We start from the raw sequence: 15,836 nt of genomic DNA, 5'->3' as shown, positions 1-15,836 counted from the left end.
ATGGAGAAATCATGTGACTTCACTTTGGCACTATGATAGGTTGGACACTGGTTTTGATTTAGTTTTCTCAAAATCACTGAAAATTAAGACATCAGAAATACATGGCAAAATTAGTAATTAAGCAGGACTGAAGTAATGGCCACCAAAATAAAAAAATTACACAGTTGAAGAAAAGTTAAACACTATCGAAAGAGTGGCAAAACAAAATGCAGTATATTTCACAAGTGCGAAATTCCAGAAGGAACAATGAAGGAGTACCAATAAATGGGGTAAATTTTTAAAGCATGGGTGCTTAAATTTCACACTTGGTGGAGATGATACATTTAAAGCTTCTGAAGGGTGGTTTTGGAGATAGAAGGCTAGTCAGTGAATAATTCAGGTTAATCTTGTAGACAAATCTGCATCTGGTGACATTACAGCAGCAGAAGCATTCCCTGAATTTCTGTGCAATGTGATTCAAGATGGTGAATTCACAGATGTAGTCAATGGATATCAAAAGGCACCAACAAGGCAGACATGCATGTGTACACACAAGACTTAAAATCACAAGATAAATCCATTGTGCATCAGTGTACGAGTCAAAGTACCTGGTCTTTCAAGCATGTTGACAAAATCTCTACCTGTGATTTATAAAAATAACTCACAATGTGGTGCATGATATTTTTGTTTCATTGTTTGGAAGTGAGTTTGTACCGTTAGTAACAGAGCCTGTACTTCAAAAATCTTGAAGTAAAGGCTGTTACTTGAGCAAGGAAGCTCAAGCAACCCTGGAAGAGGTCTGCCTGGCTCACCACCCAGTGGTGGTGGCAGACAACATAGGGTCCCATTAAGGGCCCTGCAGCCAAGAAGCCCCAGAGAAACAACAGAGTCCAACATAATACTATACACATACAACATGCCACACATTTCTGGCATTTACAGATGGTGCAGTTGTGGGAGACCACAGGTGACACCTTACCCTAAACGCTTTACCACTATGTTACTGTTGGATCAGAGCTAAGTTCATCCCTCGGCTGATGTCCTGAAAGCAAAAGATGGCAAGCTCAGAATCTCACTTTTACCAAGGAACACGACTGCACTAATTCAGCCCATGGATCAGGGCATTATTCGAGCCTTCAAAGCCTACCCATCACGATGAGCTACTTGCTGGTGTTGTCAACTCAGAAATTAAAGTTCAAGAATTTAGAATTTCTGAAGACACTAACACTGAAAGCCACTACATACAATATGTATGCAGTGGCTTTACTAGATGAATATAATACATGGATTATCATTGGAGAAAGCAAGTTCAACAGCAATTGAAAACTGCTGGAAAAGCCAAGATCACTAATAACAACTTTGAATTAGCAACATTTTCAAAATAAGAAGCAAAGGCTGCTTGGTGGCAGTTTTGGAGCAAATGATTTTGATGCATTGATTGAGGGGGATGCAGAAGCTCTGGTTGCACATTAAGTGAGCAAGGAAGAAATCATAGCCTCTGCAAACAATGGGAAGACAACCAACAAACAGAAGGCCAGTGATATGGGGAGTGAATCAGAAGATGGATTACTCATGTAAGTAGTAGTAGCTGTATGTGATGCAAGAAAGCAAGTGTATGAGCTTATGCAGCATCAGCCAAAAAAAAAAAAAAAAACACACACACCATTCCCTCCAAATGCCTGTCCAGTTCCTCCTTAAATTTATTTAACTTAAACTTCCACAATGACAGATGGAAGTTTGTTCCAGCAATTAACCACCGGCTGGCTTAAGGCAAATTTCTGCACATCTATTCTACATGTCTTTTCTTAATTTGAATTTATGCCCCCTTAGGTTCGTAATCTGAATAAGTGGAAGGATCCCATCAGAATTCAGCGTGCTCAATCCATTCAAGGCCTTATACACCTCAATCAGATCACTGCGCAGGTGCCTAGTCTCCAGCCACTGCAATTTGCAGAACTTAGGCCTCTCTTGGTAAGAGGTTCCCTTCATCGCCCTCACCAATCTTGTTGCCCTTCTCTGTACACACTCAAGCAAATCTACACCCTTCCTAAAATGAGGCCTCCAGACCTGTACGCAGTACTCAAGGCATAGCCCGACCATTGCCTTATACAGACGGACATTCACCTCCTTTTTCCTGCTAGAAAAATTCCTATATATCATTGACAAAACCCCATGACCTGCCCTGGCAGCCTGTCTGTATTGCTCAGAAAACTTCATATTTGACTGCACAATTACTCCCAGGTCTTTTTCATTTTCTATCACCTTAAGTGTAGTACCACACAGTTGGTACATTTCTCTGGGGTTACTTCTACCCATATTCAGTACTTTGCATTTGTCAGGGTTAAACTTCAGTTTCCACATCTTAGCCCACCTGCCCAAATTATCTAGATCCTGTTGCAGTAGCACACTGCCATTAACAACCCTGCCAACGTTTGTATCATCTGCAAACTTCGACACTAAGCCTGATATACCTTCATCAATATCATTGATAAATATACAAAACAACAGAGGACCCAACACTGAACCCTGTGGGACTCCACTAATAAAATTAGTCCACGAAAAAGAAAAAAGAACCATAAATTAACAAAGTCTTTGAAAATATTAATGAGTTGTTAGAACATAAGAGCAATAATGAGCATATTCATTTATTGCACCTGACCACTGTTAAGAATTGTGTTTTTTTTTTTTTTTTTTTGGGGGGGGGGATGCTGTCATCGGTTCCAGCAAACTAAATTACATGACTATTTCAGAACAGATCTGTAAAATATAAGTCTATAACAGCATTGTGTATTAGTAGAATGTAAAGGAAATGATATAACCTTTAATCGTTTGTTTTCTTAGTCTTCATACTCAGTTATTACCCAACACCAGTGTTATATAGAGGTTACACTATATTAATAATATATTAGGGAACACAGTAAGTCATGTATCCTTAAACACTTAATTTTAGATTTTTCTCTGGCACTATTATCTGATCTCCCCATTTATAAACACAAAAACATCAAATTTAGATAAAACATGAACAAATGGCCACTGAATAATAGCTTCGAAGTCCATCTCAATAAACAATCATATACTGATTGTAACTTAAGCACCAATATAAGTATTTAAAAAAAAAAAAAAAACAGGAAATAAATGCATATTTGCTACAATCAATCAAGAAAAATAATCTGCAACTTACCTCTTTGGTTGCCCACTGAAAACCAGCAATGACACTGTCCTTTATTTCATTCAAATACTGTACACCTTTGGTAACGTCCACTAACAAATTTGGGCCAGTACCTTCTGGACCAAAACACCAGATTTTACGTGCCTCTGTTGCATCCCAATCGTACTTATCAGACAAGTAGCGTGCACGTGCCTTAAAATCATCTTTTGGATTAACAGTGCCCTAAACAAGAATTAAGAAATACATTTCGAATCTGAACCAGTTACAATAGTAAAATGTTAACTCTTGTATTATTTAATTAAAAATTCAGTGACCAGTCCTGATTACCACACAGTTTACAATGCAAATCACCCCTGAATGAAAAATACATGTATAATGACAAGTACAAGAATGTTTTATATAAAATGTAAATGACAGAAGCCAAAAACCCATATGACCTGGAATTAAACACAATAGTCAGGAAGAGACATTCAAATGCCCTTATACTTGCACATTTGTCATACACAACTCATTTTCCCAGAAACTAATGATGGTTATCTTAGAAAGATGACTGCTCCTAAAAACTCTACAACTTTAAACTAGAGCAAAATACAGTTTCTATAACTGGCATTCAATGCTTGAACTGCAGTTCTGATTTCTTAAGTGGATCAACTGAAACTCTTATTCTTCATTTATACCCCATCCTCACAGACATCTTAAAATTATGAATCTGTATACCAGTTAAAATTATTATACAATAAAAAAAACTTCTTGAGAGAACAAGTCATTTTGTTGTACTGATTTTTTTCTGACGAATATTACCCAAAGTTAATTCTAAACTAATCATTATTTGTTCAAAAAAGTTTCTGCCATACTTTTCTATCACACAGGAGTAGAAATATTTGCTTTTACTTAAATATCAACTTTAAAGTCAATAAATAAATGACAACAGAAAGAGTAAAAGGAAATTGATTTTTTTCCCAGATATTATCAATTTAAGAGTTTATTTTATTTCATTTATAAAATATGAGACAAAATTTCGGTAAACCACACATTCAGAAATATAGATATAAATTTTTATAATTTTTTGTTTTTAATATTTAACTTTATTTTATACCATATCATACAGATGAACTATTCAGAGGTCAACTGGATGAAATTTGAATTTGAACTGGTTGAGCTGGTTCAACTCAAATTTCAAATTTAAAGCTGTCAATGTCAGCTTCAACTACTCATCTGATAAAAAAAGGAAACTTCAGACAATCTAATCTAAACCTTAACCCTAATTTGAATTTATGGCCCCTAGCTCTGGAATTCTTTATAGCAGTGAAAATTCCACCCTCAATCAGGGAAAATCATGTTAACTAACTTAGTAGGATATTTTGACACAGTTATTCATGAGCTGGAGGTAGGAAACAAAAATGGCATTGAAGGAATAGAAGGCATGAATGCAATCCTTCAGTCTGACTTGAACAGACTTCTGGGAAGTGGTGGCATGTTATAATGCAGCTAAATGCAAGGTCTTACACTTGAATAGTGACCCCAAAATAAATGATACACTTGGTGGGGTTGAATTAAACAGTAGAGGAAGAAAGCAATATTTGTGCCTGGTTGCCAAGCGCTGTAGCCCATAATGTCTTTCCTTGTATGGTCGTCCTTTTACCGATCTCACCATTCAAGTTGCCTGTCTTTGGACCATTTCAAGAAGCTGAATGTCTTATCAGGTGAGTCGCCATGCTTGAATGCACTATTCCAAATGTGGTCTTACAATTGCCTTATACAGCGGGATTTCTCGGGTGCCTCTTTACATTATTCAGAAAACTTCAATCTGCCCATATCATAACTCAAATATTGCTTTCTTCCTCTACTGCTTAATTCAACCCCACCAAGTGGGTCATTTATTTTGGGGTCACTATTCAAGTGTAAGACCTTGCATTTAGCTGCATTAAAACATGCCACCACGTCCCAGAAGTCTGTTCAAGTCAGACTGAAGGATTGCATTCATGCCTTCTATCCCTTCAATGCCATTTTTGTTTAACTGTGTCAAAAGTTGACATGATTTCCCCTTAACAAAACCATGTTTTGTGTGTGTCCTTCAGAATGCCATATCTATCTAAATGTCCCTGGATTGCACTCAATCATTGCTTCTAAGATTTTTGCTACTATTAAACTCAAACAAACTATTCTGTAGTTACCAATTCCACGCTCAGAATTGCTATTATATATTTGCACTACTCCAATCCAAAAGAAACAAGTCCAAAGATGCCATCATAATTAACCTCAATGGTCCAATACACTCCCCGCCAATTTCCCTCAAAACTACATGCCATCAAATCCAGAAGCTTACTTGCCTTTATGCTCAAAGTTTATCTAATAAACTTTCATCTGAAATTAAGAAATCGCTAATTTCACATGGCTCAGCCTCACTTGCATAGCCTCTTCTCAGTATGAAGGGTCTTTCGTCAGTAAAGACTGATGGAAAAGTCCCTATTCAATTTATCCACAGCATTGGCTGGGTTATCCAAGACTTTGCCACATGCAGTACAATGGTTTGATCTGATTAGCTTTCTTCTTCACTGTATTTGCATACATGACAAATTTCCTGTCCCCATTCTTTGCTCTCTTGGCCTCCACCTTATTTGTGGTTGCATTACAGGTCAACTCGTACCTGTTGTAGGCTTCAGCACCTTTCATCAAGTTGTAACTATCCCATGCTATCTTTTTCTTAATGGTACTGCATACAGTCATGGCTTCTGTGGTTTTTATTTTAAAAGTACTTATTCCATAATTCAAATGTATTTGTCCTCACTCAGCAATTCACCCAATTCATAGATGCCATAGCACCTCAAGCTGTCAAAGTCCCCTCTTCTGAAGTTAAAACCCATACCTTTAACTACCGCAACATCTTTCTTCCAACTGACTAGTGCATGATCACATCCAGACAAGTTTCTGCACTTTATGCCCTGTGATGTCATCTGAGTCATTAGTAATGGTGAAGTCAAGGATATTCTCATCCCTAGCATTTTCTCTAATGCTAGTACAAATAATAACCATCTAGTTTATTTAGAAAGATTCCCCCCATGGCGAATTCCCCCCCCCACACTTATTCCAATCAATTTGCTTGCCCGTTCCACCTGTATGTAGAGGCACTCCTCAAACTTCACTATATTCCACATCTGTCAATTACTTTCACTCTCATTATACCTTTACTTCCAACTAATTCACACCACACAGATTCTATTGTAGCAGGCGTAACTTCACTCAGTAAAATCTTTCCGTGCTCAGGATATTTGACAATGATAAGAAGCATGACCCCCTCCATCCCATTTATCTTCCCTAAATACATTATATATCCCGTAGTGGAACTTGCCATCCCCAATTTTCAGGTGGCACTACATTTCTGTTAGCCCCTATTATATCAGCATTAGTTGTCTCAACCAGGAGTTAAAATTCAGCCATTTTATTGACAACACTCTTATTACTGTAGACACAGTTAAGACTAAGTAATCTTCTATAGTTTACACCCCTCGAAGATATTTAAGGTTTGTATCGCAGGCTTTATCTTTCCCATCATTTGAAACATTGCTACCCTCAGAACATCCAATCAACTTTGGCTGTTGTGGCAACAAACAAACAAGAATTACTGGAGTTTTTGAAAGAATTGTGCAGAAATTTTTCATGCATTAATACTAAAAATTGAATTTTGATAACTTTTTATTAATTGCTATCAGATTTAATAAACTAGTCATTTCCTATATCTGTATTGAAAATAACCCATTATTAACTGCTTTTGATTGCTGGCTATACTTCTTACAAATTTAAATTTTGATACTAGTTTCTTGTAAAAGCTGTCCCAACCCCAACTAAGTCTGATGTAAAAACCTTTCAGAATACAGTAACCTGGCAATGATAATGAGGATTACCAAATATTATGGTTTTTTTGACCCTGCAACAGCACTTCAAGTGTTGACTCCAGTGTTTAATCATAATCTTCTATGATACAAAGGCAGGTCAGTAAGTAATGAACATTTACTCACAAATACACATGCATAAGGATGGGGGAGAAATATTATATATTATCGATTACCCATTAACACACCTAATATCATTTTTCTGGTGTTTATAGATCTGAAGACATGGATGGCCATTTCTCCATCACATCTATCCAATGAAAATTCTTGGCAATCTATGAGGACCACACAATTGATCAAAGCAATGTCCAGGTGACTCCAGGAAGGTGATTTCAATGTCAAGGACAAACCAAGAGCCAAAAGGCTAACCTTTTTATTTTAGCCAGCGAGTTATGAATTACTGGAATAAGTTACCTACATGGATGGTAGAAGCTGACAGTTTGGAGAAATTCAAAGGTCAGCTGGATAATGGGAGGAGGGAAATGCATAGGTTGTCTATTTCTTTTTTTCTTATTATTTTTTTTCTTATTTTAAAATTATTACTTTTTTTAGCTGGTGCAGCATAAGCCATAAGCTTCCCTGCATCATGTGGCCATTGCTAATACTAATCTCTCACAAACAGTGAAAATGAACTCACTGACCAACTCATTTGAAATGATAGATGCTGCAAAAATGTCAAAGGGAAGAAATTGCATGTGTTCTGTGGTCAATTTTCTGTTTTCCGGACAAAAAACCATGCTATTCCTGCCTGATACCAACTAACTGAGCCACATTGTGAAGGCCCATAAATTCCTCACATCATTGACATGACTGAAACTGGGGTCTTTTCCACCCAGTGTGTGGAGGACAGTGATTCTACACATGAAGGCTTCATCAACAGACTGAGGTACAGAAAAGCCTGTTCTTAGTGGGTGCCTAAGCTGTCACATGAGATGACTGCAAGTAAAAAGAGAGATCTGTGAAGATCTTGTGGAGAGATTTAGTACTGGGTCTCCTGAGCACTTTAAAGGGGTTGTCACACATGAAACATGGCCCTTCCATTATGACCCACAAACCAAATGACAATCCATGAAATGGGCACAGCCAACATCACCTGTAAACAAGTCAATTTTCTAAATCATCAACAAAACTTGTGGCCACCTTCTGGGATCAAAATGGCATAAATTTTATTAGTTTCATGTAAAGTGGAACAGCTAACAACAAACAAAATTCCTGGTTGTCCATGGAAAAGCTTAATCGAGCCCTGAAAACCAAAAGACTAAATGAATCAGCAGGACATCAAGCTTCCATGATAATGCTAGGCACATAGCACAAATGATAATGACAAAGACTGTCCAGCTGGGATGCAGTGGGTGTTATAGTAGTTCTTACATTAAGTGATAGTATTTTATGTGTAAAGTATTGTTTGCAATATATCAGATAAAGATGTTTCAGCTTATAGCTTGGTTTTTTTTTTTTTTTTTTAGGAGCATTAGCAACTAAGGCCATATTGCTCTGGGGATATGCGGTGGTCATTCCCTGACCTTTCCACATCCTCCGTATTTGGTAGTCACGGGCTCGAACCCCAGTCTAATCAAGCATGTGCTACGCACTGCTGCTCCTGCCCACCCGGCTACAGAGGCACCTTACAGCTTATAGCAAGTTACTTTTGACCTGCAATTGTACATAATTGTAATGCAATACAGAATCATCTACATACATTGCAGTATCAAAACAGTGGACCAGTGATTGTGGATTTATGCCAACTTTATTAAAATTTGCACAATTAACAACTTTATTTCTGAAATTTGTTTTTTTTTATTCATTAATTTTTTTTATGTATGTGCATACCTGCCAACTAACAGAAATCAAAAATTTGAAGGTTTTAATAGATTTAAATTTTATTCAAATGTTCTGCAGCTGTGACCAGCATTGTTCAAACAACATTCCCAAATCTATCTATCTCACTCACTCACTGTTCACTGATTTGGCTGAAGCTGACCAAGGGACACTGTCAACTTACACAATCAATTACTTTAAACAATCTTTTACAAAAAAAACCCCTTCTAAAATCAGTTAAATACTTATATTATGCAGAACAGACTACCTAATAATTATAAACATTGTACTAAATTTTACCCAAGTCTATATTTTATTTATTTTCATTATGCTAATAGCATAATGAAAATAAATAAGCCTATCGTGATAATATTGATGTCAATTAGGCTTTCTCTGACAAAAATTCTATTACATTAGTTCTGATATTCAGAAATGCTACACAGGAATTTATATATAACAGTTTTTTCATAGTTACAACTAACTTACTTTATCAATATCTTCTGGAAGGCCATCAGGCATTGGCATTGCTTTCATGTACAAACGATTGTGCTTATTTGGGGATTTTGACAAGCACAAAATTTCAGACTCTTCTGAAACGCTTTCACGATATGAGACAACTGGGTCAGACTGTTTAATTGGAATGCAAGCATGATCTTCTTCAAGATCTTTCAAGCAGATTTCAAGGTGAAGTTCTCCAGCTCCTGCAACTATATGTTCACCAGATTCTTCAATAATACACTGAAAAATAATTTCGCATGTTTATAGTTAATTACCTTGGAACTTTGCTACAAATATAATTGATATAAACCACAGCAAATTAGCTATATGCTTTATTAAAAAATTATATATAAAAATTGACAAATTCTCAATAAATACCTGAACCATGGGATCTGACTTGGCAAGTCTCTTTAGTCCTTCTACTAATTTTGGAAGATCTGAAGGGTTCTGTGGTTCTACCGCAACTCTAACAACAGGACTTACAGAGAATTTCATTACTCTCATGTTGTGAGCCTCTTTGAAAGTAGAAATGGTACCAGTCTTCACTAAAAATTGGTCAACTCCCACAAGACCACAGATGTTGCCACAGGGTACATCTTCAATTGGTTCAACATAACGGCCCATCATTAGAACAGTCCTTTAAGAGGAGGAGGGGGGGGGAGAAAAAAGAAAGCAGTTATTTGGTAGTCACCTAACCCAAACTTTTTTTTTTTTTTTGTTTTAAAGTTGATTCCTATTTATCTTAATATTCTATTCTTTTTTTTTACATAAATTTTCAATTTATACTTTGGGATCAACACATGGCTAGAAAAGTTCATAAATAGAGAAATAAAGGTCTTTCAGTTTTGAAAATATAAGGTGTGGCTATTAAATAACAAAACTGTGCAGGCAGCCAGTACACACCAAGCACCACCTGTAAAACAAAAGCATAGCAGTTAAACTGAAACCTTTCCCTAGTTGTCTGCTGTTGTGTTCCAGCCTTCACTCATTCACTTTTCATTGAGACAGGCTTTCATTTTCATTGCCTTGTGTTTTTGCAATTGGGCAGAAAATTTACAGACAAAAGAATCAAACAACATATCAACCTGAAATGTTTAACAAAACTAAAAGAAAACACCAACAGAAAGTTATGAGTTGTTGCATCAAGTTCATGAGGAAGACACAATGGCAAGAGCTTGCGCATTTGAATGGCATGAAAGGATTTTAGAAGGAAAAGAGAACGTAAAGGATTATAAACAAGCAGGCTGTCTGGTCCACAAAAACTGATGAAAATGTGAACTGCACAAGGACACTGATTAGAAGTGATTGTCATTTAAGCATTACAATGCCTGATCAGAACTAAAACAGTGGGAGAAATAGCAGAATTAGTTAAGTTAAAAGATAGAGCCTTTGTGTTGTTAAACCCAATACCAACAACAGCATCTATTTCAACCTTTTTCAACCCATCAAGTTTTTTCCCAAAGATGAGTAACATAAACCCATATCACCAGTAGACGTTTGTTTGTTATTTGGTTTTTAGGAGCATTAGCAACTAAGGCCATATTGCTCCGGGGATATGCGGTGGTCATTCCCTGACCTTTCCGCACCCTCCGTATTTGGTGGCCACAGGCCCGAACCCCGGTCTAATCAAGAAGTGTGTGCCACGCAATGCTGCTCCTGCCCACCTGGCTACGGAGGCACCCAACCAGTAGATGGGCACTGACAGAATCCATACTGGTTTGTTAGTTTGTTATTTGGTTTTTAGGAGCATTAGCAACTAAGGCCATATTGCTCCGGGGATATGCGGTGGTCATTCCCTGACCTTTCCGCATCCTCCGTATTTGGTGGTGACGGGCTCGAACCCCGGTTTAATCAAGAAGCGTGTGCTACGCACTGCTGCTCCTTCCCACCTGGCTATGGAGGCACCTAACCAGTAGATGGGCACTGACAGAATCCATACTGGCAATCATTGATCAGATGGAGAGTTGAAACAGTCTAAGATAGCAGTTCATGGTAAGATAACTCATTACTTTGGAAAGAATAAAGTAAAGAACCTGCATTTGGGAGTTTTGACACAAGGGCCTCTTGGGCCACATTTGCTTGTGTTACTAACACCATGTTATTAACACAAGCAAATACAGATGAGTTGGATGGGAATGACCAATGCAGTCTTGTCAGAATCACTTTTTTGCCTGCTTCTCCTGAAACTAGACACCCACAGCTGATTCTTTTTTTTTTATTAAATCTGCAGCAGTTTATTATTGATTTGAGTGTGTCAGAGTTAAGACCATTGTGTAGTCAAGTGTAGGTACTTTCAGTTTACAGGAAGATCCAGAGTCAGATGTTTATCAGCATCATCTGCACATTGTTAAATGGGATGCCAACACTGCCGTGGATCCAGCAAAAGATAACCTTCTGGTCAGCTATTTGAGAGTGATACAATGTAGATCAGATCTCTTTTAAGAAATGGGATGAGAGGGCAAAAAAAGTAGATTGAATGGCAATGACTGCACTTAAGGATCAGAGATTGCTTGTTATGATGACTATGTTATTTATAGCTAGTTTTATTGCAAAAAATTCTAGCAGTATAGATACTGCTGCAGCACTTACAATCAAATTTGAGCCACAAGTGATATGTACTTTCAGTTTTTCAAGGAATGTGCTTTATGTAGCTGTTGAAAGTTGCTTGCTAGGGAAGGCTTTCCTCATCTTATAAATAAATTGTCACAGAGGTGAGAAATGAATCCAGGGAAGTTCAGGAGTAGTAATGTCTTGGAAGATATCTGAATGTCTCAACTGAGCACAAGCTCTTGCAATTGAAGCCCTGTGGGGCAGTTTTCATTATGTTAAATGGTATAGCATGATATATTGAGGATCAGATACTGCCAGCTGGAGCAGAAGGGAATACTTGAGTGCTATGCAGGATGGTGTTCAGATGTAATAGAGAACTTTTCCTAGCAGTCTTAGACAGGTGATCCATGATCCAAGCATGACCTTAAGATTCTACAGATATGTGGGAGGGAGCTTCTTTCAGCACCCAGGACATAGCGGGGACAGCTATTAAATCAACTTTAAGGCAAGTCATCCAAAGATAAGCTATGAGTAGCAAAATTAAGTTTTATCTAAATATAACCCCAATAGATGGAAATTGTTGGCAACAGGAATCAGACTTATTTTACAGAAATGAATTACAGTAGATTTTTCTGCCAGGGAATAACCATTCCATTGTGCCCACGATTCTATTCTAGCTAGGAAATTTGAAGTTGCCTTTCAATGGTATTCATAATTTAGGACTGTTCTGTAGCATAGGGAACTTTTATATAAATTGGGTTAACTGACCTTTCACAAACCAAAAGAATGAAGATCTTGAAATACACCAGGTGGTATCAAAGGCTTTCTTGATAGATTAATCATGACAGGATGCTGTCGACGAAGGAAACAGTAATGCCTTATGAAGGCATTACTGATGTTTCTTTTTTCTTTTATTGTCATGCCTGACATGGACTGATTCTTTCAAAACCTTTACTGGTTACTGTTTAACAAGCTGTTTTCTAGGAAACATGTTAGCCACCTGTGAACCATTTTTTTTTTTTTTTTTGGGGACTGCCTAAACAGCTGGTCAGAGAAATCTGCCTGCAGTTATATGGAAAGGTATGATCCTTTCCTGACTTTAGGAAGGCTAGAACAATTGAGTGATGCCAGGAATTTGGGTAAGTATTTTCTAAGAATATTCAATTGCAATATTTTAACAATGTTCTTTTTGCTCTGTTGTTTAGCTGTTTTAATTTTACATAGTAGATCCCATTTGGGCCAACAGCACTACTAGATGCTTTATTGAGAGACCTCAAAAGTTCTGTTAATGTGATTGGTTGTATGGGCGTGAAACTATCATAGAAAAATCGATCTTGTGCTGTTCTGCAGATTCTTTAATTTGCTGAAAGATTTGGCTGTAGATGATACTGCCGATATACTGGCAAATGATTTGGCTAAGGCATTTGCTATTTCCCCTGGAGAGGAAAACTTTCCAGTTTAGTACTGAAGCCAGGGACTGCATATTTTACATTGTTTGTATTTTGCTCCAGATGAGCCTGGTGTCCATGTCCTTGACAGTACTGGGTGGTTATAAAATAAGTTTCTCTATTCAGAAGGCCCTAGTGTCAAAACAGACAGCACTATGACAATGGGTGGGTATGTCATTTGGAGTATGGGGAAGCAATTTGTAGAAGGAAAAAAAAATTCCTGTTTAAAATTTCTGCCACCTCAGGAGCCCACACATAAAACTATTATGTATGTACTCCAGAAAAGGTTAGAAACTACTCAAACAATGATTGACAATATATCAGTTTAACATCTAGAAATCACCCTGGTGTACTACTCAAAATAAAAAATCCCAGGACTATTTTTATAGTGTGTCCAATTAAATAAGCCAGACTACATTTCACTTTTTCATACAGAAAGGGCATTTCAGATAATGTGGGCACTTTTAGGATTGATTAAGGACCTACAAACAACGAAAAAAAAAAAAAAAATGTTTATACAAATGTCCAACTCTGATCAGTCAAGGAGCTATAGGTGAATCTCTTTTTTTTTAAAAATAGCCATTGTTTTTTCAATGGTATGTGTATGCATATATATGCAAAAACAGACATATCTAGTAAAATGTTTGGTTATTCATATTTTTATTTACCCCTACAAATACCATAATCATTCAGAATTGGACATAATTACAGGAACTTTTGTTTCAAGTCAAATTGATTCTGAAAGTATGGCCGCATGATAAGAAACATCTTGAATACACAAAATCCCAAATAGCAAAAAAAAAAAAAATTCTCCACTCTCACTTCAAACACATACCTCTGAATTGCTTTCTCTGCTAAATCTTCTTTCTTTCCAGGAGTGTAATTAGGTCCCATAATTCTCACTTTCTGACCAGATGAAACAGTTCCTGAGAAAACACGTCCAAAGGCATAAAATCGACCCTTGTCTGATGTAGGAACCATCTTTGAGACGTACATCATGAGGGGTCCATTATGGTCACAGTTCTTGATGGCTATAAAAGACAGCACAGGATGTATTAAGTTTCCAAAGGATTTCACTATCAACAAGACCTGTTTCAAATTAAATTTCTCGATTGTAGTCTTATCATTTCTACTTCAACCGAGAAAAAGAACGAAAGTTTAAAAAAACAAAAAACCATGTTTATATGGTAGTACTAGTCAGCCATGATTAGGAACAGAAAACAATAGATACACCTCGGGGTTTGAGTATCCACAAATTTCCCTATCATATCACAGTTTCATTAATACCAAAAAACACTCCCAGAAAGCTATGCAAGGATTTTTACAAGTGCATATAATGTACAATTATTGAGACAGCAAACATATCAAACTGGGAATGAGAGTAGCCTTGTGCAGGCGAAGTTTTTATGGGCCCGGCAATTAGAGATTTTTTTTTTTTTTTTAATTTTTGCTGTTTTACAGACTTAAATTGGCATATTAATTTATTTTCTAGATGTAGCTTTATATTCCTAGTTATGATACTTAGTTTAATTCAACTTCGATAGAGATTTTGTAGGTCATTAGTATCGGTAAGGGTATCCAATCCATGTGTTTAAAAAGTTTTTGCAGCTCAGGCGAATGCAAAGTTTTTAGCTATATTTAGCCACTTTACTGACTTAATTGTTATATTAAATTATTTTAAACTATAAGTGACTTATAGACCTAGTGAAGATCCTTGGTTTATTCTGAATTCAGATAGCAAGATTTTGGAAGTTAATTAATACTTAGTGTCCATAGATTTACCATTCATAACTTGCCGCCATTGTTATACAATACAATGTTATATCACGTACTAGACAGCGTTGGCTTAGTAAAGTATATAGTATTATCGATTAATCATTAATTTATTAATCTAGTTAAACTTCATTATCAGTTATATTGTACTTTTTAACTAAATACATATGACTTATTTTACAAACGTAACATTAATACACAATGATACAGAAGTTATAAAACGAAACTCAGAGATACTCTATACTGAAAAAAAAAAAAAAAAAAAAAAAGTAATAAAATAAATAAAAATATATACAAGTTTAAGGGTTATAACTTTGTTCTGAAATTGAATCAAAATCATGACTCAGACCAGAGCAGCAAAGCAAAAGGCTGGAGCTAATGGGAGTGCTGTGGCTCAGGGGAGAACTGAGGGCAGGCAGTTGCCCTCTGAATCGCAACCTTTTAAAATGCACTGCTTGTTTGATGTTTGTGGAGCAAACAGGACATTATATTGCCAAGGAAAATGTGTGTGGGTGTGCAATGTCAGGAGTGTGAGAAAATCAGGTGGCAATTCAGCATTGTTATGGGCCTATACAAGAGCTCGAAGGACAGGGTGGATGAATGAGGGTCCATCAAGCTCTCACAGCTGCCCACATCAATGCCAGAGCTTGAACATAATGCAACACGGCAGCAACCCCCAAGGCAGAATGCACTGGTCCTACAGGAACTCAT

The 15,836-nt window shown here is 36.8% G+C and overlaps 1 protein-coding gene across 1 annotated transcript in view; it reads right to left on the bottom strand.

Moving 5' to 3' along the window:
- Positions 1-15,836, bottom strand: part of eEF2 (eukaryotic translation elongation factor 2) — an 86,097-nt gene that overhangs the window by 14,862 nt on the left and 55,399 nt on the right. Inside the window, exons 8-11 of the mRNA XM_090373964.1 lie at positions 14,188-14,383; positions 9,733-9,991; positions 9,343-9,594; positions 3,161-3,370 (exon numbers count right to left, since the gene is read on the bottom strand). Of these exons, the coding sequence (XP_090230090.1) occupies positions 3,161-3,370; positions 9,343-9,594; positions 9,733-9,991; positions 14,188-14,383 (917 nt within the window). The remainder of the gene's footprint in view (positions 1-3,160; positions 3,371-9,342; positions 9,595-9,732; positions 9,992-14,187; positions 14,384-15,836) is intronic.

This window comes from Mastigoproctus giganteus, chromosome 5, assembly GCF_048544385.1.
Source record: "Mastigoproctus giganteus isolate SK-2022 chromosome 5, ASM4854438v1, whole genome shotgun sequence".
Taxonomy (NCBI): Eukaryota; Metazoa; Arthropoda; class Arachnida; order Uropygi; family Thelyphonidae; genus Mastigoproctus; species Mastigoproctus giganteus.
This window is presented reverse-complemented; position numbering and strand designations above follow the sequence as displayed.